The sequence below is a fragment of the Pogona vitticeps genome, chromosome 12, assembly GCF_051106095.1.
Source record: "Pogona vitticeps strain Pit_001003342236 chromosome 12, PviZW2.1, whole genome shotgun sequence".
Taxonomy (NCBI): Eukaryota; Metazoa; Chordata; class Lepidosauria; order Squamata; family Agamidae; genus Pogona; species Pogona vitticeps.
This window is the reverse complement of record NC_135794.1, coordinates 20,386,651-20,411,227: the sequence shown is the minus strand read 5'-3', so window position 1 is coordinate 20,411,227 and position 24,577 is coordinate 20,386,651. Positions and strand designations below refer to the sequence as shown.

General features: G+C 44.0%; 1 protein-coding gene across 3 annotated transcripts in view; it reads right to left on the bottom strand.

The window, feature by feature from the left end:
- Positions 1–24,577, bottom strand: part of LRRK1 (leucine rich repeat kinase 1) — a 69,581-nt gene that overhangs the window by 27,483 nt on the left and 17,521 nt on the right. For all 3 annotated transcript variants that reach the window (XM_072982186.2, XM_072982187.2, XM_072982188.2), the window contains 15 exons: positions 19,777–19,940; positions 17,845–18,016; positions 16,642–16,821; positions 14,892–15,040; positions 13,846–14,072; positions 12,393–12,520; positions 10,787–10,950; positions 9,885–10,022; positions 8,667–8,779; positions 8,504–8,580; positions 7,789–7,918; positions 5,917–6,029; positions 4,737–4,951; positions 3,402–3,566; positions 1,082–1,254 (listed from right to left, as the gene is read on the bottom strand). In XM_072982186.2, the coding sequence (XP_072838287.2) occupies positions 1,082–1,254; positions 3,402–3,566; positions 4,737–4,951; positions 5,917–6,029; positions 7,789–7,918; positions 8,504–8,580; positions 8,667–8,779; positions 9,885–10,022; positions 10,787–10,950; positions 12,393–12,520; positions 13,846–14,072; positions 14,892–15,040; positions 16,642–16,821; positions 17,845–18,016; positions 19,777–19,940 (2,308 nt within the window). The remainder of the gene's footprint in view (positions 1–1,081; positions 1,255–3,401; positions 3,567–4,736; positions 4,952–5,916; positions 6,030–7,788; positions 7,919–8,503; positions 8,581–8,666; positions 8,780–9,884; positions 10,023–10,786; positions 10,951–12,392; positions 12,521–13,845; positions 14,073–14,891; positions 15,041–16,641; positions 16,822–17,844; positions 18,017–19,776; positions 19,941–24,577) is intronic.

Sequence of the window (24,577 nt, the reverse complement as noted above, 5' to 3'; positions counted from 1 at the left end):
GGTCATCCTTCCTCACACACTCTCCAGGGTAAAAGGGAGGGAAATCAGAAGGAAATCGCTTCAAAAAAAGTATTGGCTGCTCTCACACCGATGCAACTGGAGAAAAGAGGACTTTGGTCTGAAGTCCACAAAAGGACGTCAACCCCGAATCACAAGCTGCCTACCTCAGGCTCTGACTCCAAAGGATCAGTGTTGACTCTGTCAGTTCTAGGTGAAAGATGGTGAATGAGAGAAATTGCTCAAGATGGACCGGAGTCAACTGGGAGAAACCGTTACAGTGTTCCCTAACTGAGAGGAAGTTCATGAAAAGTTGGAGATAGGAGTTGAAAGGAAGGAGAATGAGGGAGCTGAGTGTCCTTTAGAAGTCTACGAAAGACGCTTCGGTGGTGTTTGAAGAGAAACAGCTTGTAGCTGAATCTCTCTCAGAGATGGATGGATACACAAGTCTGGTTTGCTGAGAATCTGGTGGTTACTGGAGTCACAAAGGAATGAGGAAAGTTTTGAGAGAGAGAGATGCACAAGTTTTGTTTTGTGAAAACTAAACTAAAACAAGAACTGAATTACAAAAGGAAAAGGAGCATAGGCGAAGTACTGTGATGGTGGGCACCATGATATAAACATTAGCACCACAGAAAGCAAAAATACATGTGCTGAGCCTGTTGTGACATGGGGGCCTCTGAAAGACAATCCATGGAAGGAGAGGGCTTGTTGATATGAAATCCTGCCAAACTCAACTCATCCATATGTATTAGATGGGTTCAAAAATAAAACAAAACCCTACTGCAGGGGGGGGGGAAGCATGGGCCGCTGAGATGCTAAGACTTCAGTAGGAGAGGATGACTTAGTGGACCCGCATGACTGAAAACAAGAAAAAAATAATATAATACTCTAATCCCATGCAGGAAACCAGCAAAATGAGAAAACTGGCATGTCAAGAAGAAGGCTTCTCTAGAACCCTTCTCTCTACACTTCCACTGGAAACAGCTAGCTTGGTTTCAATACAGGTTTTGTCCTCACTTCACATTCTGAAAATATGCTCTGCAGATAATACATTCTCTGGGTGAAGTGACACTTTACTCACTGCAAATGTTTCATGGTGATATCTGGGAAGCCAGTGGCTCTTGAACCTGAAGGAGAGCGACAGATGGCTAGGACGTAGGCTCTCAAGGTGGCAATCCTCTCGGTACGGAACTTGGTGTCGATCAAGTCAAGGTGGGTCCCAACCACCAGGACGACAGAATTTGGTGCTTTGGCCTGGAAAGAGAGGGTGTCTGCTATTCAATTATAGCAATTATGAATTTCTTATCAGTAGAGTTTGGTTGGTTGGTTGGTTGGCAGGCTGGCTAGTTTATTTATTTAATTTCTTCACCGCACCAATTAATGGTAAACTCTACTCTGGGTGGTTTACATCCAGAGAGAAACAGCAAAAAATAAAATATAGCTAAATAACCTAAGAAACACACACCACATATAATCAAATTAAGCAACCATTTTAAAAAAATCAATGGATCTCCATTCTCTTCAATGGGACATATTCTCACAAAAGTATATACACAAGATAGGAGGTTTAGTTGATTAGCTAGTTAGATTAATTGCTTGAAAAAAAATAAACCAATCAGCCAAAAAATATCTTTGATTGCTCAGACAGGAGTGGTTGCTATTGTGTTTTTTTTAATACTATTAAAATTGAGAGAAGCTATTAAAAACTGCAGATGGCATGTGTCATCTTATGTTGTGTGTGTGAGAAGGGATTTGTTCTTGGCAAGGGATAAACAAATGTGAAACATAATCCAGGCAAAAGGCTGAGTGTCAAGGCAGACGGAGGTCCGGGCTGTTTTTGCTGTGTTGCATTCACCTTGAAAACCCAGATCTGTTGTTTGGAAGTGTTTTGAATGTGATCGGTCTGGTGTGCCAACTATGCCTGTTCCCAAAGGTCATGGGAATGCACACTTGAGCTACACCTCCTTTGCATAAGACTACTGGATTGAGATTTTGCATTCCTGCAACGTACTTTGTCTTTGAGGACAATTCAGAAACTGCTGGTACAGAAGAGCTGCATGCAAGGAAACAGCTGACTAGAACAAACTAGAGGGGGAGCAACTCCTTCTGAGCTTACCACCATCTTGTGGGTTTCAAGTCTGCCGTCACCCATTAAAGCCCTAAAGATATGAGCAGAAACAGCAGAAGGATCACCTTCTCCTGTGTGAACCCTGCTCAGATCTTAAGATCACCTGGCCCTTCTCCTTGCCCTACCCAAATCCGAGATGCCCTTCCGTGATGGCATCAAGACTTTGGACCTCCTTCTTTAGGTAAGGTACAGCCGGCCTTCTCAATGGTCTTCTGCCAACAAGCCAACCCTTTTGATTTAAACTGATGTTTGGTCCTTCAAACTGATTCAGCATCTCAGGTACTCCTAATACACTTTATCGTTCAGTGGTTTAGATCTGTGGCTACAGAGCCAGAGGTTTGGAGCGCCTCCTTAGAACTTCCAGATCTGCAGTTCTAAGTTAAGACTTACGTAACAACACAGTTTTTGTCTTCTGAAGCAATTTGTGAGATCAGGTCCTTAAGTGTGGTGTAGTGGACAGAGTGATAGACTAGGATTCTGGACACCGGAGGTCAAATCCCTGCTCAGCCACCGAAACTCATTGGGAATAAAGAACTGGTAAAGTCACTCCTTAAGTGGGTCCCTGTGACACAGTGGTTAAACTGCAGTCAAAAAATGTTCACAACCTGAGTTTGATCCCTATAGGCTCAGTTGGCCTTCCATCCTTCCAAGGTCAGTAAACTGAGTAACCACTTCGCTGGAGGTAGTGGTGGCAGCAATGTACAGTGGTGCTTCGCTTAGCGATTGCCTCTGAGTACTTTTCAATGGGGGGGGGGGAAATTCACCAAAAATTAACGAAGAGTCAGAACAAAGCCAAATTACGTTTGCACACATTTTAGAAGGTGCTCTAACGAATCCAAGCATTTAAAACCGTTTTTGAACCTTTTAAGACACACTTAAAATTGCAAAAACGGACATCGCAAAAACATTGAAATGCATTGAATAGGCTTCAATGCATTCCAATGGGGGATACATTGTTTCGCTTAGCGATGTTTCCTATGGGGATTTTCGCTTAAGGATGGCAATCCATTCCCATTGGAATGGATTATCCGGTTTTCAATGCATCTCTATGGGAAAACATGTTTCGCTTAGCGATGTTTTCCCATAGCGATGGGTTTTTTGGAACCAATTAACATCGTTAAGCAAGGCACCACTGTATAGCCGGCATCAATTATACTGTAAATCACTCAGAAAGAGCTTTAAGTGCTATGGGGCAGTATATAAGCAGCGCACATTTTACTTTTTACTTGACATTAAATATATCCTTACTAGCCAGTGGCAACTTGAGCCTCACCTCAATATTCAGCAACCAAAACTGAAGATTAGCAACAGCTTCTTCGCCCAGTGCCAAGTTCCAGACAACAACGTACAATGCTTTATCTGTGAAGAAACACTGGTTGACTGTCGACATGCTGGCGGGGCCTCCAATATCCCAGACGTTAAATTCTACTGAATCCATCTAAGGGGACAAAGGGAAACATTGAAGGCAAGTCAACACCCACAGCCATTAAAGAAAGCCACCACGGAGATAATAGTCCACATTTCATGAACTCACGCGCTGTGTAGCTTCATAACGCACAATACGGTGGAATCAATGGGTATCAATGTTTGGAATGAAGAAAGAAACAGTTGTGAAGAACGGCTATCGCTTCCACACCGGAAATCTAAGCTAATTGCAGCCGCGTATTCATTGAGGATGGAAACATCAGGGTGGCTAACATCCTCTCTCTCTGAGACAATCATCCCAGCTGGTTACTATCACAGCGTATCTCCACCCATCTCTTGCTGTGCATATTAGTTATTCCAGCCAATCTCAATTGTTACGAAGCCAACAAATCCAACGTTGACATCTTCCACATTGAACCTCGATCTTCATTGCAATGATATATTGCCATTAGAGGCCGGCACAAAATAAACGAAACCACCCAGCGAACGGGCGCTGGTTCGTGGTTCGTTTCATGACCCGGTTTGAGGATCCTGTTTTGGCAGCACAAAATGAAACTGTTGCTGCAGGTATTTTTCTAAAACAGACTGCATGTAGTCCAGAAGCCAACTTAAGAGGAATCTCAGCTTCTTTTCTTTTTCAAGTTTCTAGCCCTTGCGGTGGTCAATCAAAGCCTAGGGAAAGCTCAGAAAATCAGAGGGTGGCTGAGCAAGATGAACCTAGCCCTGGAACTGAAGAGAAAGCTTCTCCAGCCATCCCCACCTTTGAACGGGGACTGAATGATGGCTACAAGCAACAAGAATTACGTCACTGAATGGGGCAAGAGAGAGTGTGTGTTAATGTTCAAAATCAATGAAGAACCATGTCATGCAAGGTAAGATTTCGGGTGGATGTTTTCCTGACTTCTCTCGGCGTGACAATCCACAGGAGCACTGCCTGGGAAGATCTGGTGGCATCGGCAGAACTGCAGTTCTTGGGAAAAGATGCTACGACACGTCACGAAGGCCGAAACCATGAAGGGCTTCATAGGAAAGAACGAGAACCTTGAATCTGGCCTGGAATCTAGCAGGCAACCATCGCCGGTGAGGTTAGAAGCTCCTTGATATCACTTTGCACGCAGACGGAGCTCTATCGTGTCCTGCTGCTTTGAGCCCATCAGTTTTTCAGATCAAGCTTTCCATTTACCTTTGATTTGAATCCAGCCAATTTCGGAAGCTCCCACTTGGTGGTCCGGATGGTGGCGTCGTTGGGCCCCGAGAGGGAAGCTTTTCCTATCTGCAGGACCTCGATGAGCGTGGATTTGCCCTGCCGTGGCGGGCCCACCACAATCATTTTCATGAGGTTGCATTTTTCCGCCTTGCGCAGCTGGGCGCGCAAGTAAGCTAAAATGGTCTTGGGGCCTAGCAAAGAAATGGACAGAGAAACTAGTAAGCTGACAGCGACAGCACGGAATGATTTACAAAGGATGATTCCACACAACTGACATTCAAGAATCTAGGTGAAGTCAGCAATGCCTAATCCAAAGGCAAGGGTTTCTGTTTTAACCTGATCCCCCTACTAGGCTGAATACGCAAGATCAACCTTGCAGAAACAAATAAACGCACAAGAAAACCAACACATTAAACCTGAATTCCTGTTTGGCGCAGTGGTTAGACTGCAGCACTGCAGCTAAAACTCTGCTCACAACCTGGGTTCAATCCCAGGTAGCCAGCTCAAAGTTGGCTCAACTTTCCATCTTTCCAAGGTCAGTAAATTAAATACCCAGCTCACACGGGGGGACAGGGAGGAATGTGTAATCTGCACAATTAAACTAAACCACCCAGAAAGTGCTTTAAATGCAATGGGCAGCATGTAAGCTTTTCTTTTTTCTTTTTTCCCTGAAGGCCTTTGTGGTTCAGTTGCCAACATAATAGAAGGGAAGGCTTGTGCTTGGCCACGCCTTCCTCGTGCCAAGAAGCAGAGAAACTGGCGCCTCCGAATTACGCTAAAAACATGACATTCTTCAAAATAACAAATTGCCACCTATCGCTGAAGACCAGGAATTTAAGGGTCTGATCACACAGAGAAACAGATCAGAATTTGGATCACACAGGACACCAAGAAAGCCATTCCAGGCTGACCCCGATACACACTGTATTTGGATAAACCACCTTTCAAGAGAAACTACCCCCAAAAAATGAACTGATCTGGCAGGGCAGAAAGTTTAAGTTTCCCAGTGTGTCCCTCAGCAGCAACAATGGCTTGGCCGGATTCCACCCCATTTCCCCCACCATTCAATAATAACCGAAAGAAGGCTTGGGTTTTGGATTGCCTCACTGTTTCAAACAGCTGACATTAATAAACCGCCGGGAGGAAGCAGGCTCACCCTCTTTTCTGATCTCTGCGGGAAGGCTGCCAATATTTAGCTCCTCAATGTCCAGCTGCCAAAGATTAGACAGTTGTCCGAGTTCGGGAGGAAGCTCATGAATACCGGTGTTGCTGTGTAAAAAAAAATAAACACATCCATTCACTAACCCCAGGGTCTTTCTGGGGGGGGGGATTTACATGCGAGTTGGCACTGCATTCTGACGCAAAATGCAAAGGTCCCCACGCGGGTAGAGCCTCAAAAAGAGTTTCTATGGAAGCAGAAGAGTTGGGATAAATCTAGCGTTAGCGTGGGGTGTGGAATTCACATAGTCTTCGATGGAGTGGACCCATAGAAAAAATCGTGGACGTGGAACTGAAGCAACATTGAAGGTGCCTGCTTCTCGCCCACTCTGGGTGTCCTTGTACAATTCTGGCAAAACAAACTCTCCAAAACTGGTAAAACTGCAGCTAAAGCAACATCTTTAATTCATTCCACGTCTAATCCCACCTTCCTCTAAGGTGCATTGGTGGATATATACTGTGCATCCTACAGATGCTTGCAGCTTCACGTGAAGGGGTGCACACTCACGTCAAGCAACAAAACAATAATAATCATGGGTCATCAAGTCAACTCCAACTTCTGGCGACCCTTTTTATGGTTTTCCAGGTAGAGAATATACAGAAGCGATTTCCCGTTCCCTTCTCCTGGGATTGCCCTGGGACTGTGCAGCTTGCCCAAGGCCACCCAGGCTGGCTCTACTCCCAGGCGGCACAGTGAGGTATCAAACTTCCAATCCCTGGCTCCACAGCCAGTGACCTCAACCACTGAGCTATCTCACCTCAAGCAACTTAGTGCCACATATAAATAAACAAAGAGAAATATTTTCAAACACATGAAAGCCAAACAAAATGTATACACGTAAATAACAAATCCAAAGACCAACGTCCTGTTGAATATTTATATGGATAGAGCTCCTTACTGCAGAAGGCGCAATGGCGATCTGGTGGGTCAAGTGATCGATCAGTCACATGGCCAAGCAGATGAGCATCTTGCTAGATCATCTGTGGCAGCCCCCCACAGCTGGAATTTCATAAACATAGACCCTGGACAAGATACTGGCCATAAAATTTAAAAGAACTGAAAGGAACATTTCATAAACGGTCAGTCCACCTACAAATAAATCCGTAAGGTGATTCCAATTCAGAAGGTTACCAAAAATCGTAAATTCGGCCCTCCAGAGACTCTTACTGTCTCCTTATTTCCTCATTGCTCCTTTTTTTCCCCCTCCTCACAAGCTTCGTAACAGGTCACTCCCGGTTGTGAGCCTCAATTCCCAACCCAAATTTCTGGATCCATTCAGACCCTAATCAAAGCTTAAAACTGGTTCGTTACAATGAATGTGCAAGCCTCATGCTGAGAGGCAGTGGTGAGGCCTGGCTCACTGGGTCAAGTCCCTGGGATTTTCTGAGTATCTGGAGTTATGACATCCCCTGCACCCCACTTGGGCTCCCCTAATCCTTTAAGTCCAGCTGTAATCCTCACAAGAGTCGGGAAAGATACGGATTTCCCCAGCAACAGTATATTGTTGCAAGCAAAGACATTTGTCATGCAAAAGTCTGGAGAGTGACTTGGTTTTGAAAAGGCAATTAAGAGCCATTAACTTTCCAAAAGACCTGCCTGTCATTCATTCATACGGATTGATAGGGAATTGAATTTCTGGACCCTCTTAAGTAGGCAGGTCATGAGAGGCCACAGAGACTCTCCTGAGGAGAACCTGCACTTCGGAATGTTCCTGTCCCAATGCTGGTCAGAGGAAAGATCCAAGAACCGTCAAGGAATGTTAATAACATTTCAAGGGCATAACCCACATTTCCTCAGGACTGGGCTTACTTTCCTAAGTAAAGCTCTGTTAATCCTTTGAGAAGACAGACCGACCGGGGGATGGCGTCTAACTGGTTGTCGTTCAGATACAGAACCTCGAGAGACTCGCTCAAGTATTCAGGGAACTCCAAAGTGGAACCTGGAGAAAGGAAGGGCGGGAGAGCAGAATCTATGACAAACACATAGAATGAACACAAGCCTGCAGACATCAATGAGCGATAGAGAGTACGCAACGCCACAGAGGGGGTCTTGATTCAATCCCTCTTCCATCCTGATCAAAAGAATGTAGTGGGTGACAGAAAAATCTAGTTTTGGGGAAAGACCTTTCTTGCCTCAGACCCAGGAGAGACCAAGCACGGCTGATACATAGAAGACAATCTTGAGTCTAAGGGGAGATCAGCCGGACGACATCTAGTCGTCTACTTCACTTATGAAGGTTCAAGTTCTTCAAGGGAGTTGCGCAAGGTCAACCCAACCAATTTTCAACGTGCGTCCTGACTTTATTAAAAGCCTATATAAGGACATGTTGGAAGCCACCAACAGTCTTGTTTTCTTTCTCCTCCTGGAGAAAGCTGGTTTTCTGGGCATCTGTGGGGACAGGAGGGCCCCGATCCCAGCGGTCCAAATGGCGATTGCTGACCGTTGCTTCCTAGGCCTCTTTTCCCTCCGCTGAGCTTAGATGCCCTCTCCGTAAGCCAACGGTCCGTTCCCCTTCTCGCTTTACCTGTTTCCCCACCAGCCTGCCCTCTGCTCCTTGTGGTGAAAAACGAGATCCGCTTCGTTTTGGCTCCTTCGTCGACTCTGTCGGCAAACGCAAAACAGAGGCGTGGTGAAACGGAAAGGCCTCCTCTGGGGCGTTTCCCCTAGGACTGATACAAAGAACTCACTTTCCAAGCAGGTTCTTGGAGAGATCCAAAGACTTCAGTTGTCTGCAGCTCCATTTATCTTGCGACGGTAACGTGGCTATCTGGTTTCCCGAGAGTTTAAGGGCCACCAAAGCCTGAATTAGGAAGAGAGAATGTTGAAGGTCTAATCACGGATTTAAGGGGTTAAATCCTGTGCAGCCCTGTTTAGCCCTATGGAGGATCTTCGCTGGACGATTAGGTATTTAGCCCATTGGAACGCACTGAGAAGTTTTCAATGCATTTCAATGGGTTTTTTTCCCTGCTTGATGACGATTTCACTCTACAGCGATTTCGCTGGAATGGATTAACGTCATCAAGCAAGGCACCACTGTACCTAAACCACTAAGCTATCCAGCATGGTACAAAACCCATGACGTATATAGGCTTTTTCTCTATGGAGGATCCCTTTAGACAACGCCAAACCCATGCATGCTGTAGATTACATCCTTTGGCTTAAAAAAAGAGTCCCAGGTTCAAATTCAGGCATTTTCAGGGTGGAGAAGACATATCGCTCAAAGCCTGGAGAGCTGTCAGCTCGCTAGGCAATGCCGAATGAGGTGAGCTAAGGGTTTGACTCAGCATAAGGAAGGGTCCTATATTTAGGACAGCAGAGAAATTATTGAAGGCCTTGCAAGCTAGGGGTTCTGGTTTTTATATTCCTTTGACTTTCGTTACAGGGCTTGCTACAAACCACTCTGTGCTCATCTCAAGCATCGTGAGATGAGCACAGACAATAAAAATGAGAAAGACCCAGGAAAAAGATACCCCAGGAGCGCCACCTAGTGTTCAAGTCGTCTAAAACTCCGATGAGGTGCCTCTCCCTGTGGCAACAGAGGTGGCTTTCAGGATGGGTTTTGCACCCAAAGGTGCCCAACCAGAGAAGCTGATCATGTGGCGTTCCCTCTTTCGAGACAACTGAATGCCACCCAGAATCTTCCACCACTCTGGGAGTGCAACACCACTGCCCGCAAGAAAGGGGGCGGGAGCGATAAATAATCTCGGATGCTTCCCGGTGCACCTTTTACTGTGCAATCGCCTTTGGAGCAATGTTTACAAAAGAGGAAAGAACACCAGCTACACAAGGTCTCTTGACTGGCAGCATTGAACACCCTTTGTCTGGAAGCCCCCAACCCACCCCAGCTCCAGAACTAAAGGCAGAGAATTCCAAACGAGGGGAAGTCAAAAGTTTCCCCAACTTACTTCAAGCTGGAAGAGACCAGGGGGAACTTCCTTCAAGCAGTTTTCAGAAAAGTCCACTTCCTTGAGATGATTTTTCCAAAACACTGCCAAAGTATCAGGTAGCGATTCCAACATATTTCTAGCTGCTTTGCAGTATTTCTAGAAATGTTCAGAAAGAAAGAGGATTCATATCTGGAAGAATTCCCAACATAAGAATGTCAGTGTTTAGAAGCCTACACCACTGTGTTTATGTACAGGCAATATTATAATGGTAGCCAGTGTGGTGTAGTGAATAGAGTGATCAACTAGGGCTCAAGGGGCCTGGATTCGAATCCCCACCATTGAACGTCGCTGGGGGTCCAGAACTGGGAAAATCACTCCTTAAATATTTCACTCACCTTAACTAGTATTACTAGTACTGCTAATGTAGTCCTTGTTCTAGAAATTGCAATGTATTGCGAATTTGTTTCTTTTGCAGATTTTGCTTTTGTTTTTTAACTCATTCAAGTCATATTATTTAGAAATGGACCAAAATGATCCTTGTGTTTAAACACACAAATACACAAATAATACTATAGAATACAATCAAAATACCAATAAAATGCCCAGGTCAGAGGAATTAACACAATGCGATGTTCAGACATTTAAAATGTGGTTTTAAAAAAAAGAAAGGTAGGGCATAAAATAAAGGTTTCTAAACAAATGGCATGAGAAAATAAAAATGGTGCGCTCACATTTAAATCAAAAGGACAAGAAATGTCAAGCGAAGAGGGGATTCTTTAAAACAGGTATCACAATAATTAAAATGCCCACCACAAACTTGCTCTTGAGGGACATAGCCACCAGGAGATCACTGTGATGCAGTTCTTAAGAGGTAAAGATATTGATTTGGTGTTTCTACCATGACAGTAGCTCAGACTTACCAAGGGACAGGCCCACGGCTGAGGGAACACCTTCAACTTATTCTTGGACACATTAAGGATGTTAAGCGACTTCAGACAATGGAAAAAGTGTGTGGAGACTTCCGGCAGCTGGTTCTCAGAGACATCCAGTTCCTGTAGCTTCCTTAAGCCAATCCAGTTGACAGCTTCAAAGAAGAGAGAAAAAGAAAAAAAAAATATCCACAGTGAGAGGTTGGTCGTTTTGGGGTTTGCAACTCTTGCTGACGACTGCAATTTCTTGCGTTCGCGTTTTTCACTTCCAACCAACAAACAGGGAGAGAAAGAACAGGCCACTAGAGGGAGCCAGAGGAGGCCATTGAATGGGTTGTGTTCTGTACTTCCACATTTTTCAGCATCCACAAGGATGGGGGAGCTTGGAACCCATCCAACGTAGATACTGCAATCCTAATTATTAGGAACATCTCCATCACCAAAATGTACTCTTTAACTCCAAAATGAAGAGTTGTGCCCAAGAGGTTTCCAGGGAGCATGAGTCTTCGTTTTAATGCTAAAGGATGGAGACCCGATAGAACCTCTTTTTATATGGTTATTTAATTTAAGAAGAAGAAGAATAAAAAGGTAAAGGTTCCCCTTGACATTTAGTCCAGTCGTGTCTGACTCTAGGGCGCGGTGCTCATCCCCGTTCCCTAGCCGTAGAGCCAGTGTTTGTCCGTAGACAGTTTCCGTGCTCACGTGGCCAGCGCGACTAGACACAGAATGCCGTGACCTTCCCACGGAGGTGGTACCTATTTATCTACTCGCACTTTTTACATGCTCTTGAATGGCTAGGAGCTGGGACAACGCGACGGGAGCTCACTCTGTCACGTGGATTTGATCTTATGACTGCTGGTCTTCTGACCTTGCAGCCCAGAGGCTTCTGCGGTTTAACCCACAGGGCCACCACGTCCCTTGGAAGAAGAAAAATGGGGGTAGCCTAAAGAGGTATGGAAATGACGGAAAACCACTGAGCTGCCCACATTTTTATAATGCATAGCTTTCCTCCATTAGAATGTGAACTTTAGACTTCTGTATTTTCTTCAGAGTGCCAATACGAAAGCTATCTGCAATATAGCAAAATTCATATCTAAGGCAATGGGCGTAAGATCTAACTATATTGATCAAATAGGGGTTCTCTGCAGGGGTGACTAACTCAATTAAAATATGTACATGTTATTTTATATTTTAATATTAAAATGTTTTTATCCCTTTTTAGCTGATTGCTTTGGATCTGTGTGATTTGTATGCTTTTGATATGGTCAAAACGAATCAACACACACACACACAAAAGCATAGCTTTCCTCGCTACCATTGGGTGTAGAGAAGCAGAATTGAAAGCACAAGTTGAAAACTATGGGGTTGAAACACAATGCACATGGATGTCAGAACATGGGGTAGCTGGAGGTATACATTCAAAGAAGCTGGGGAGATTTAATTAAGGCCCGCCATTTAAGGAACTGCCCTTTGCCATGCATGGTCTCCCCTCAACAATTGCCTCACAAGACCTAAAGGAATATATCCCACCAGGTTTACTGCTACCCAAGTGGGCGGTTTTGGTTCAGCTGAAAATCCCAAGCCCAGAGGAACTCACCATTCTCCTCGTCAAATAACTTTTCCAAGTAATTTTTGGCAGCCAGAAGCCTCTGAAGCTTGGTGAGGTGCAAGAATCCATAAGGAAGGCTAAGGAATTTGTTGCCGGAGACGTCAATCTCAAGCAACCTGTGGATTTATAAAAGGAAGACCGGCCAAAAACAAACAGATGAATAATGTAACAGACCGGCAAACCCTGGGCCATCCACCACCAGACATGCAATCCACCACCATGTCTGAAGAACTGGCTGTGTCCACAAAAGCCCACACTGAAATATAACAGTCAAGTCTAAAATACCACAATGCTTTTGTTTTTTTAATTTTTTTAATTGTCTTGGATATGGTTGCAAAGACATGGGATCCTTTGATTTTTTTTTTTAAGTACAAATCCCATAATTCTCCATTTTGCAAGTTACACCGGTCAGACCCACATTTACAAAGACCTAAATGTTGCTCACCTGGAGACAGGGCCTAACTGGGAAAGCTTTATGGCCTCATATAGGCCTAGCTTCATCCTAGCTTCCTGTGTAGAAAGGAAGCTGCTTAACACTAGCTGGGACCTTCCTTTCTGCTCATCCTGAGATCAAGTCTAGCTGACAGGGCTTTGTGGCCTAGAATAGTCCCAACTCCACCCTACCTTCCAGGGCAGATAGAAAGCCGCCTCACTGTTAAATGGGAACTTCCTTTCTGTACAGGAAGCTAGGGCAGTGTTAGGCCTAGGCCACGCCACAAAACCTTCCCAGTTAGGTCTTATGTCCAGGTGAGCCACATTTAGTTGTGTGTAGGTGTAAAACTTCCAGAATAGATAATTATGCGATTGATTTTCCAAAACTTCCAAAAGTCCCATGCCTACAAATTAACGCTTCTTTGAAGTGATTAACACAAAGTTACTTCTTTGACATCTACCACCATTACCACACTTTGTGTGACCTTCACTTAGTGCATTCATAGAAGATCCATTTTCTTCTTTAAAATCTCTGCAGTAGGGCATTTTCCGCTCAGACACTGACCGTGAGAGACGCGGGGAGCACTGAGTACTATAATAAGGAATGACTTTGCCAGTCTCAACTACTTTTTAAACCAAGCAAAGGAGGAGAAAGAGTCCTTCTGTAATAGCTGCATATGGACAACCACATCTCAACTAAAGAAAGCAGAGGCCTTTTCCACTCTGCATGTAGCCCTGTTTTCTCAATGGTTCACACAAGGAAGCTAATAAACCAAACAGTGTTCTACTAACCATAGTTTCCAGTTGCATCCGAACCTGGAAACTATGGCTATAGATTTCAGTGCCCACAAGGTACGGCCACAATTCAGGCTATTGAACTGAGGTGCAAACGTTGAACTAGCCAATTAATTTTGTGCACAAAAAGCAGAGTCAGTGTGAAATGTCAACTCAATTACCTTCAAACCCTTGCTCAACTCAAAAGAGGGCTAGAAATTAGTCTAGGACTTACTTTGTGCAGAGAATGCCATCTGAAGAAGGAATGTCAGGCAGTTCATTTAACTGGTTCTCACTGAGGTTCAGTTTCTGGAGGCTTATCAAACCCCACGGGATAACAGAAGGGAGAGAGGTCAAGCAATTGGCTGAGAGGTCAAGCTCGGTGATCCGGTGAGAAATATCTATCAGCCAATCGAGATCCACCCAAGGAAGCCTGAGGTTTGACCAATTCACAAGGAGAACCTGAAGATTTTTTTTATTAAAAAGGGTGTTAATCATAACCATTTGGATGAAAAACAGGAAGGTCTGAATTGCTGGAATGAACCCAAGGCATTCCATCTGGAATCCCAAAAAATAGTCACAACCCTCTAATGTTCAGCCCCGTTGGGTGGGGCTACACCCCTCATCTGTGTGACTCCGCCCCTCCCTGACATGCATGACTCCACCCCCACCCCATGTGGGTTTCCACACCAGAACCCAAGGGGCTAGAAATACTTGCTGTGGGTGTATAGAGGGAGGCACAGCACTGCACACTCACACAATCACACACATTGAAGTCAACCTTGGTCACCACTAAAATATATCCACTAAATCGGTGAGTTTTATGCAAGTGCTCCCTTACTATTCAGCATTCCATTCAATGGGTCTAGTCTAAACTGGGATTAGCAATTTGATTTAGGCCAATGCCACTGGCAAAGGAGAGAGCTGTGAAATACCCGTATTTTTCGCTCCATAAGACGCACCAATTTTTTTAGGAGAAGAAAACAGGAAAATATAATCTGTTTTCTTCGCTCCATAAGACGCACAGACTTTCCACCCCCCTGTTTTGTGGAGAAAAAGTGCGTCTTATGGTGCAAAAAATACGGTATTATTCTTTTGAACAAGATCCCCCATAATTCCTCCTCTAGGATGGTCAAGAGAATTCTGAGAGTTGCAGCCCAAAAAGACATTTTCCCCCCTGCAATCTGCCCCTCCTGTTCACAGATTCACACTCCCCCAAAGAGGAGACGGATCCTCCATTCCCCAGATTGCTTTTCTTTTCGTACGCAAGTGGTTACTTACCGTGGTTCCCGGGGCGCTTCTGGGTAAGGCAGCTGCTTCGACAAAATATTTGCGAAGAAGTTGCTTGCTGGCGGCAGGGCAGTCCATCAAAATGTAGGAACAGAAAGAGGAGCCGTTTGCAAGCAAGAAAGCAGCGACTTCCTCGTGTCCTAACCAAAAAAAGGAGGCGCAATCAAACATAGAATCCAAAGGATGCTCTCATGCATGTTCCTGGCTTTTCAAAATTAAACTAAGCAAAACACTAATCCCCAAAGGGAAATTCTACTCCTTATTCTACAGAGAGAGTGTAACCCCTATGTTTCAAAAGCCAGGAAGAATCTGAGTCAAGCACAGGAACTGCCACAAGAAGTGTGTTTCCTCAAACTGGAGGTTGCTGCTGTTTTGTTTTAAATCTCAGATGCACTTCCCTATATATTAATAAGAAAATACATCCAGACTCAAGGTTGACTATTTCAAAAAGCAACCAGAGAACTTCCCAAGAGGCTGGTTAGGTCAAGGCTGTATCTTTGAAACAGTGGAACTTCATGCATGAAACCTACCTTTCCAAGTTCTGCTTGAATAAAAAAAATCTACACATTTACAGAAGGAAATGGCAGAATGCAATTTTGTCATCTCTTCCAAAGTTCTTGCTTGCAATAAACTAGCAACACGAGAAAGGTTAGTGCCTTCACCCTGATTTTATTTATTATTATTATTATTATTATTATTATTATTATTATTATTATTATTATTATTATTATTATTATTATTATTATTATTATTATTATTATTATTATTATTATTATTATTATTATTATTATTATTATTATTATTATTATTATTATTAAAATGCATAGAGCTTTCTGCACTGTTAGAAAAATACAAAAGTACTCTTCCACCCAGTCTGAAGTGATGCCGTTTGGTTATCCTCTTCCCAGGCTTAGGGCAGTGGTCCCCAGATGTTCTTGAACTACAGATCCCAGAAATCCCGGCCAGCACAGTGAGAGGTAAAGGCTTCTGGGAGTTTTAGTCCAAGAGTATTTGGGGACCCAAAGTTGAGAAGCACTGGCTTAGAGCTTTGTAAGAGCCTCTGGACTGCAAGAACTAACCTATCCATTCTAAAGGAAATCAACCCTGAGTGCTCACTAGAAGGACAGATCCTGAACCTGAGGCTCCAATATTTTGGCCATCTCATGAGAAGAGAAGACTCCCTGGAAAAGACCCTGATGTTGGGAAAGTGTGAAGGCAAGAGGAGAAGGGGACGACAGAGGACGAGATGGTTAGACAGGGTCACTGAAGCGACCAAGATGAATTTGACCCAACTCCGGGAGGCAGTGGAAGACAGGAGGGCCTGGCGTGCTCTGGTCCATGGGGTCACGAAGAGTAGGACACGACTCAACAACTAAACAACAAAGATCAAAGCCAGCATTCTGAAAGGAGCCTATAAAATTTAGGGCATCCGATGAGAAGCATCAAGCAAACTGGACCAACTTCCCCTCATATTAGCCAGCCAACGGTCGAAGACATGAGTGGGGGACAAACACACTCCCACTCTCCAATAAAGGCAATAAGGAAAAAATATATGCTGCACCTTGAATCCCAAATTATTTTGCAACAAAGTAACAAAAACATGGCAATAAAGCCTATGAAGTCCAAGATAACAAGGGACGACCAATACCAAGGGATTCCAGTCTCTGCCACTGTAAACAATTCCTTCATTCAACCTAATGGTAGGGCCGGTCCCGGCGGCACGGAGCCCACTGTCCCCTACCTGCTTTAATAGCTGCATAGAGTGGCAATCGGATAAGAGCAGGGAACTCATTGTTTCTCACAGCACAGCTGTCCAGGTCTGCTTTGTACGTCAGGACCAGCAGCTTGACCATCTCAAGGTGACCTTGCTGGCAGGCAACAGCGAGCATCCAGTTCAGAAGGCGCACCGAATTTGAAGGACCTGTCAAAAGAAGCATGCCCGCATATTATGACAATGCTAGCTGGGGGATTCTGGAGTTGTAGTGAAATAAATAAATAAATAACTTTTCCAAACCTTGGGAGTCAAACAGACCAGAAAAACCAGAATCATAAAAGTCACACATAAGAACAAGGTTAACAGCATCATAGCCATCAGGTAGAAATCCCAGCAACATTGCTGTATTGATTTGCATAAGGATCCCACAGTGAGTACAAGCAATTAAAATACTCGGGGAAAGATTCCAAGGAGCGTCCTTGAAACAATCTGATAAGGCTCACTATTAAACTCAGTAATCCTCAGATTAAAAACTGAATTTAAAAAGAAAGTTGCAAATGGTTTATATCTCCCTGCTGCTGCAGGTATACCTCTGTCCTGTGCCCAAACATACCTGTTCTCTAGAAATTTCAAGAGTAAAACTACAGATGTCAGCTCTGATGAAAAGTAACATTTGCACAGTTCATTTAAAAAACAGGGGAATTGTTTTGCTCAACATGGGATTGCAGAAAAATGCAGCTTGTGTTGTTGGTTGACTCAACTAGATAGCATTGAGTATGCTGTGCATATTCCAAAGTTCTGTTCAGTTGTGGGTTTTTTGTGTGCCTTCCACATGTGATGAAGAAAACCATACTGGTTCAGGGCCTGACCCCCCCCCACCATTGCCATAAAAACCAGTACATACCAGTTGGATTTTTTTTAAAGGAAAAGCACAACAGAGAGTGGGCTAAACTGAATTCCTTGGGCACCAATGTTTACAAAAGTTGGGGCCACCACAGAAAAGGCCCAGTCATTCGTAAAGCAAACTGATCACTCTTAATAGTGAGCCAGACACTAAGACCCCCAAAGCTGTCAGGGTCATATAGATCTGGGCAGTCCTTCCATTAGACCTTAGAGACTCACTTTCCACCCGAGAAAGCAAGTGAGGATAAGAGAGACACATTATATTGTAGGCGGTGTAAGAATGAAATGTGCCTCAAGACAAACAGAAGCGCAAGAAATGCAACCCACCAAGGACACAATCCAGAAGCTCTTGGGCCACATCCTTGTGGCCAAAATATGCTGCCACGACAGCTGGGTTGTCATCGTTGGGTTCAAGGGGCATCAACACAGAGACTTCTTTCAACAAGTACTTCACCGTCGCCAGATCCCCGTAGGCAGCAGAAAGACTTAGGAGATGGCCCTGTTCGGGGGAGATAACGGGAGAGAAACACTCAACAGAGAGCATTCAGATGGTCCAAAACAAGACGCTCATTTTCACAAGCCACTACCGAAGGTGGTATATTTTGGTGGAGAGTCGAAGGATAGAGTTTCCAGCCCACCGCTCACTAGGAACTTCAAAAACCCACCTACCGTGTCCTCACCAACATATACAGATGGAAACAGAGTCAAAAAAATACGAGTGGCAAAAGGACGGCTGAGGATCGATCTGGAAGTCTGTCTCTTCTAGGAGCACAGCCGAAAAGGAATACTAATTTTTTGGTACCTTTGTGTCTGAATCAGGAAATCCAACACGGACCCTTTCTATCCTTAAAAGCCTAAATTCAGTTCCAAACCCTTCTGTTTGACAGCATTCCCGAAGACTTATGGACCTATTTCTAGTATTATAAGCAAAGCGTGCTGCTTATATAAAGCAAAGCATGCTGCTTATATACTGCCCCGTAGCGCTTCAAGCACTCTCTGGGCGGTTTACAAGTTAATTATGCAGGCTACACATCCCCCCACCCCCAGCAAGCTGGGTACTCATTTTACCGACCTCGGAAGGATAGAAGGCTGAGTCGACCTTGAGCTGCTACCTGGGATTGAACCCCAGGTCGTGAGCACAGTTTTGGCTGCAGTACAGCAGTTTAACCACTCCGCCACAAGGCTCTTCCTATAAGATACCTGGTGTGATGTAGCAAATACAGGGATGGTGTAGGAAGCCTGGGTTTGAAGCCCTACTATGCCATGGAAACTGACTGGGAGTGTGGAACTGGTAAAACCACTCCTTAAATATCTCACTTACCTTGAAGGCCCTATTAAGGTTGCTATAAGTCGGTTCCGACTTGACAGCACATAATAACAGCAACACAACTGAGAGACAGCAGTTCAGAAGCATCAACTGTGTTGCACTGAAACAGGAAGGGCATTATAAATGTATAAGGACTGGAACTGTTTCTCCAGGATTTTTTTTCCCCTCCCAGCACGGTGTCTGAGATAACAACCTCTGCCAACTAGCTCATCGTCTAAGGCTCATTCGATCTTTTAAATTGGCACGTGAAGATTTTGTTTTTTGGTGGTCTGCTGCTGCTAATTGCTAGTTAACATCTGAAAAGAGGCAAGGCTTAGCCGTTCTGAGCAGAGATGGTTCATTTTAGCAGCAAGGACAGAGGACCTCAGGCTTGGACCTTGTGAGTCCTGCAGCATGACTGTGGAAGGTAGCCCAGTTCTAATTCTGCCGGGAAGAGTCCCCACCACTCGTAAAGACATCGGTGTGAGGATAAAACCCAATATATTATTAACTCGGCCAACCATCCCTGTCTTCCATCAGCTGCTGAAGCTGTGAAAAAGGACTCCGCTCAGTGATTCCGACGACATCTGTCCGGGCGGCAAGAGAAGAGAGCTTAGATCTGTAGCAAGCCATGAGCGCACATTATCGGCTTGACATTTAAAACCCTGCAATCCAGAATCAACGACACCGTACTTTGACTTGCGACTGCCAAGAACAGAGGCTTCCCCCTCGCCACTCAAATTACTACAGACTAGTTATACCATCTGGAGGAGGACAGGAAAGAGCTGTAACCGATTAACAACTTGCCCTTTGCATAGAATTGGGGACACTTGCCAAAGAAGAACGAAAACAGACCCTTTCTGTTATTGTGTGTTTTGTTCCCATGTGTTTATTAAGTGATTGCCCTAGTTTTATTGTCCATCTTTAGTTATTTGATTTGGATAGCTTCTCACCTTTTCTACTTGGGAGATGTTATCTTGACAGGCTGTCTTAATCAGCTCTCGGGCTTTCGGAAATTCTCCGCTCCTGTATGCACCCTGAACAGTGTCGGTTGTAGGAGATTGGCTGATGGAGAGGTCGCCCGCTGAGGACTGCCGGCTGCCCATGTCTGCCGGATCTGTGCAAAAAGGGAAGGAGAAAATCCACAGGGACAGATGACTTAATGGCTCACCTTTGGCAAGGCGGCTCCTTCTGTGCTCCTTTCAATATAAAATACATAAAATACAGCCACATTAACCTGATGCATGATGCGGACCACAAACTCCATCATCTTAACTAGTGGCAAGCCATTGCACCGACTTCTTAACAGCAGGTACTCTGCTGCAGTGATTTACACCATTTGACTTATGCCAGCAAATGTAAAAAAATAAGATGCTCGTCACTATGCGTTTTTTGTTCATTTTTGTGGATGCATAAGATGCAGGAGGATGGTAAGTAGGTATACCCAGTGAAACAGCTGTACAAATGAAAGCCAAAGGATCTTTCAAGACGGATCTTTATGCAAGCATCTGAATCACATTTCATCAAGATGTTTGACTCCTGTGGTATAAACAAAGACAACGACTTGTTCTAAACATATCACATTTGACAAGCAGCTTATCAAAACTAGAACGTTTATGACATCCAGTGGATATACATATTTGGGACACATCTGCTGGTTTCATTTCCACCATGATTCACAGACTCCTACAAGCATTTTTATTTGGCCCTAACTCCGCACCAGGTTGCAGAACTCCCCAGATTTTCTCACTGACTAAGTTGTATTCATCTGCAGTTTTCAAATCGATGGATGCCCCTCTCTGGTTGTGTGCATTTTACTTGCATATAATTCAGAAAAGCAAAAGGAAAGAATGAAATGCATGAAGGTGCCCCTCGAGGACATGAAAACAAAGCATACGGAAAGACAGAGGGCAAAAGCTGCTTAGTCCACAAACTGGATACACAATATCATAGGACCCCCTTATCCACGGGATCAGTATTCACTGATTCATTTATCCACGGTCTGAAAAATATTTAAAATGCTAAAATAATCTTTTCAGCATTTTTCAGCATCCATGGAGGAGAGGCTTGGAACCTCTGGATATGGGGGTTCTACTAAAAGCACCTTTGGAATACACTTGCAAAAAAAATTGTGGCTAACGCAATGTTTCTTCAACCGTAATTACCACCCAGTAACTGTTTTGCAAACAGTCAGTGTTAATAAACATAATTGCCACTTTGTACACTTCCTGTCTTTCCGTTCCCCTCTCTCCTTCGCCGTTTCCAATTCTCCTCACCACAAATATCTTTGTAATTGAAGGAACACTTCATGTGTCTGCATGAAAGAAATTGCTCACTGATGGCATGCCATGATACTCGGCAGAGTCCATTTCAAACAAGGACATGAAAACGGAGTAAGCAAACTTCCTTAAATTTTGCCCAAAGCTACTTTCCACAGGAGGATAACTCACGAAAGAAAAGCACACAGACCCTCGCTACAGGCAGGGGCTGAAGGATAGTAGCTTGCCTGTGCCTACTTAGCTGACCCATCTTTCTTCATAGCTGTGGGTTATGTTGTCTCTCAGGACCTAGAAGAGGGGCCACATCCTCACATACAGAAGGTCTCTCAAGTTCAAACCTTAGGTGGGGAACCCTGAATTGTTGCCGCTACTCAGTGCAGACTGAAGAAGGGACCAGTGTCTTTTCAGGGTAATCCAAGCTTCTGGATTCCATCACGAACCATGACTGTAGTATTGGGTCACCTCAAGAAATTCAAGAGACTGTAGTATTGGGTCGACTTGTGTTCAAGAAACACTAACCAATTATAGAGTTGACATAGGGCAGAGCCACCTTCTCTGTTGTTGTTTAGTCGTTTAGTCATGTCCGACTCTTCATGACCCCATGGACCAGAGCACGCCAGGCCCTCCTGTCTTCCATTGCCTCCCGGAGTTGGGTCAAATTCATATTGGTTGCTTCGATGACCCTGTCCAACCATCTCGTCCTCTGTCATCCCCTTCTCCTGCCTTCACTCTTTCCCAACATCAGGGTCTTTTCCAGGGAGTCTTCTCTTGAGATGGCCAAAGTACTGGAGCCTCAGCTTCAGGATCTGTCCTTCCAGTGAGTGCCACCTTCTCAGTTGACCTTCAATTTTCCCAGTGGCACATAGATACTGTGATCTCCTAAATGTCCTGGTCCATTTCTGTATGAGAGGAGGGAACACGCTTTAGAGATCAACTGAAAATGAGGTCAGAACCCCAGATATATGGGTTCTGACCTCATGGTTGGGAAAGAACAAATGGGGGCACATGTTTTCTATGCCAAAGGTTCTGGGTTCAATTCTCAGCACCTCCAGAGACGAGTAGATGAAGGAAAGCCCCCTGTGAAGGCAGAATGGAATTGGATGGACAAAATGGTTCAATGTTGCCTAAGAGAGCATCAGACACCAGAGTACAAAATTCCACAATCCAAATTCCACAAACAAATCCTATTTAAATAAAAAAAAGAGATCCAATTTGAAAATCTAATTTTAAAAAATCGCAATTTTTTAATCCACCCTGCAGTGATTTCAATTGAAAATCAACCCCACCCTGCTCCTCTATAAAATTGCCAACTTTGAAACACATAAATACTGGCCACCATCAGATCGCGCCTCATTTTCATTGCCAAAAAAAAAAAAAGGGCAGCCGCCGGACAGAGGCACTTCAATGCTTTTTGAAAGAGAATGACGTGTTTGGATCCATCTGTAGCTGCTGTCAGTAAATCATCTTGAATGGCACAGCTTAGATTACCAATAAAGTCTGACTTCGTCAATTATTCAACACAGAGATCAAGTGGCCGAGCCATCCGAGATGGCTCCGGGGATTCACACCGTTAAGTTGAAAAGACCTGGATAACTGCCCCGTTCTGAGCAATCCTCAACGCGTGTGAAGGACAGGATGATCTGTCAAAGTCAGAGCGATGCTCCCATCTTGGTTCCAGAGATTCAGACATGCACAGGGGAGAGCGATGGATGAAACACCTTCAACTTTTAATATCATATCTAATTCTTTCAAAATATTTGCACGCTCACTCTTTTTAGCTTTCAAATATTGTCTTTTTCATGACGAAAAGCCGCTTTGGGTCGTTTTTGAGGAGCAAGGCAGGGCAAAAATATTTCAAATAAGGAAGGAAGTCAATTCAAAACTCGGAGCAGTCTGGAGGACTTCGACCCAAACGACGACCCGCAGACCCAAGATCAGCAGGAGAAGGAACATGACCATTTCCAGGAGAGTTTGTATTCCACTCTTGTGCAATGAAGGAGCATAGAATTCATCTCTCCCATAAATCCAAGCATATCTTTTCTCAAAAGTACAATTCTCTTGCCTTCTAGTTACAAAATTGCCTCCATTTTGATTTGCAAAACAGTCTCAAAATTGAGAAGGGAGCTAAGTAGGAATTTAAGGGTTCAAGAACTGTGTTTTCCTATCCCACTTTCAGATAAATCTGAGTTGTCATATAATGTGCCATCAAGCCAAAAAACCAGCTTACAGCACTCTAACAGGACTTTCAGAGCATGTCAAATATTTAGAATGGCCTTATCAAGTTCCACTCCTAGTCCAGGACATTTCCACAGCTGAGCATGGATTCAAACCAAGATCTCCCAAGTCCTAGACCATCGGTGTACCGCACTGAATATCTAAACATGGGTAATATCCATACTAAATGTAAGGAATGAAGCACATTTTATTTACAACACCTTCAGCACCTGGAACAAATTCTTGAGCCTCTCCCTGAGCAGCAAAAGCAATTAACTAGGAAGAATAAATGTAAATAAAAAACTAGATGCTAATAATTGTGATTACACACACAATGTGCTGTTTACAATCCTACAAATATAGATACTTTCAGTCAAAGCAGATCAAAATCTGCTCTTACCTTGCTTTACTTCAAACCTATTGCTGAAAGCCAGACAAACAACATCTGAATCTACAATCCTACATACATGCACCGGACAAACTCAATAGCCTTCATGCAAGGTCTGCAGTGTTGAGCCCTCTTCCCGTTGTTGCTCAGGCTTAGACTTTGGAGAGCTCCCATGGGTAGTCATTACATAATTCGGAGGCAGGCCCTCTCTTTCTCACTCACTAAACTTTGTCGAGGTTTGCAGTGGTCCACAATGGCATGGACCATGTTTAGGCTTTATTTAGGACTGGTCAACAACCATGGACCCAAAACAGCAGAACATTGGTGGTCGGTCCAGGAACTGATTATCCATCTCAGAAGCAGAACAAGACATTCTCCCAAAACCCCTTTCATCAATTACTCCTGTATTTCACCAAGCTTTCTTCATTCCAGCAACCTAATTCAGTCAATACTGTTGAAAAACAGAGCAGAAAATACTGTCATACTGGAAATCTACCGTTAGATTCCAACTCTCTCTTAGTCAGATCCATGAAGGACCACCACATGCGTAGAATTTCAAGAGATGCTCATGAGATGTCACTCTCTTTCACGTGTCATCATCCTGTATCTTCCCAACACTTTTTCCTTATTCCAAAAATATCCATCAAGGAGGGGAAAACACAAGGAGCATGCCTCTGGAATCATCCATAATCAATTGCACATTATCACCAGAAATGGTGATTAACTTGGCCTGCAGTGTTTAAAAAAAAACTTTTAAAGCATACAATACATTATTATAAATGCTTTTCCCCTGTAAGAACGATTGTGCTCTACAAGCAACTTTCACACTCACATCGCTCTACTTTCGTCAAAATAAAAGAATTCACATAGCAA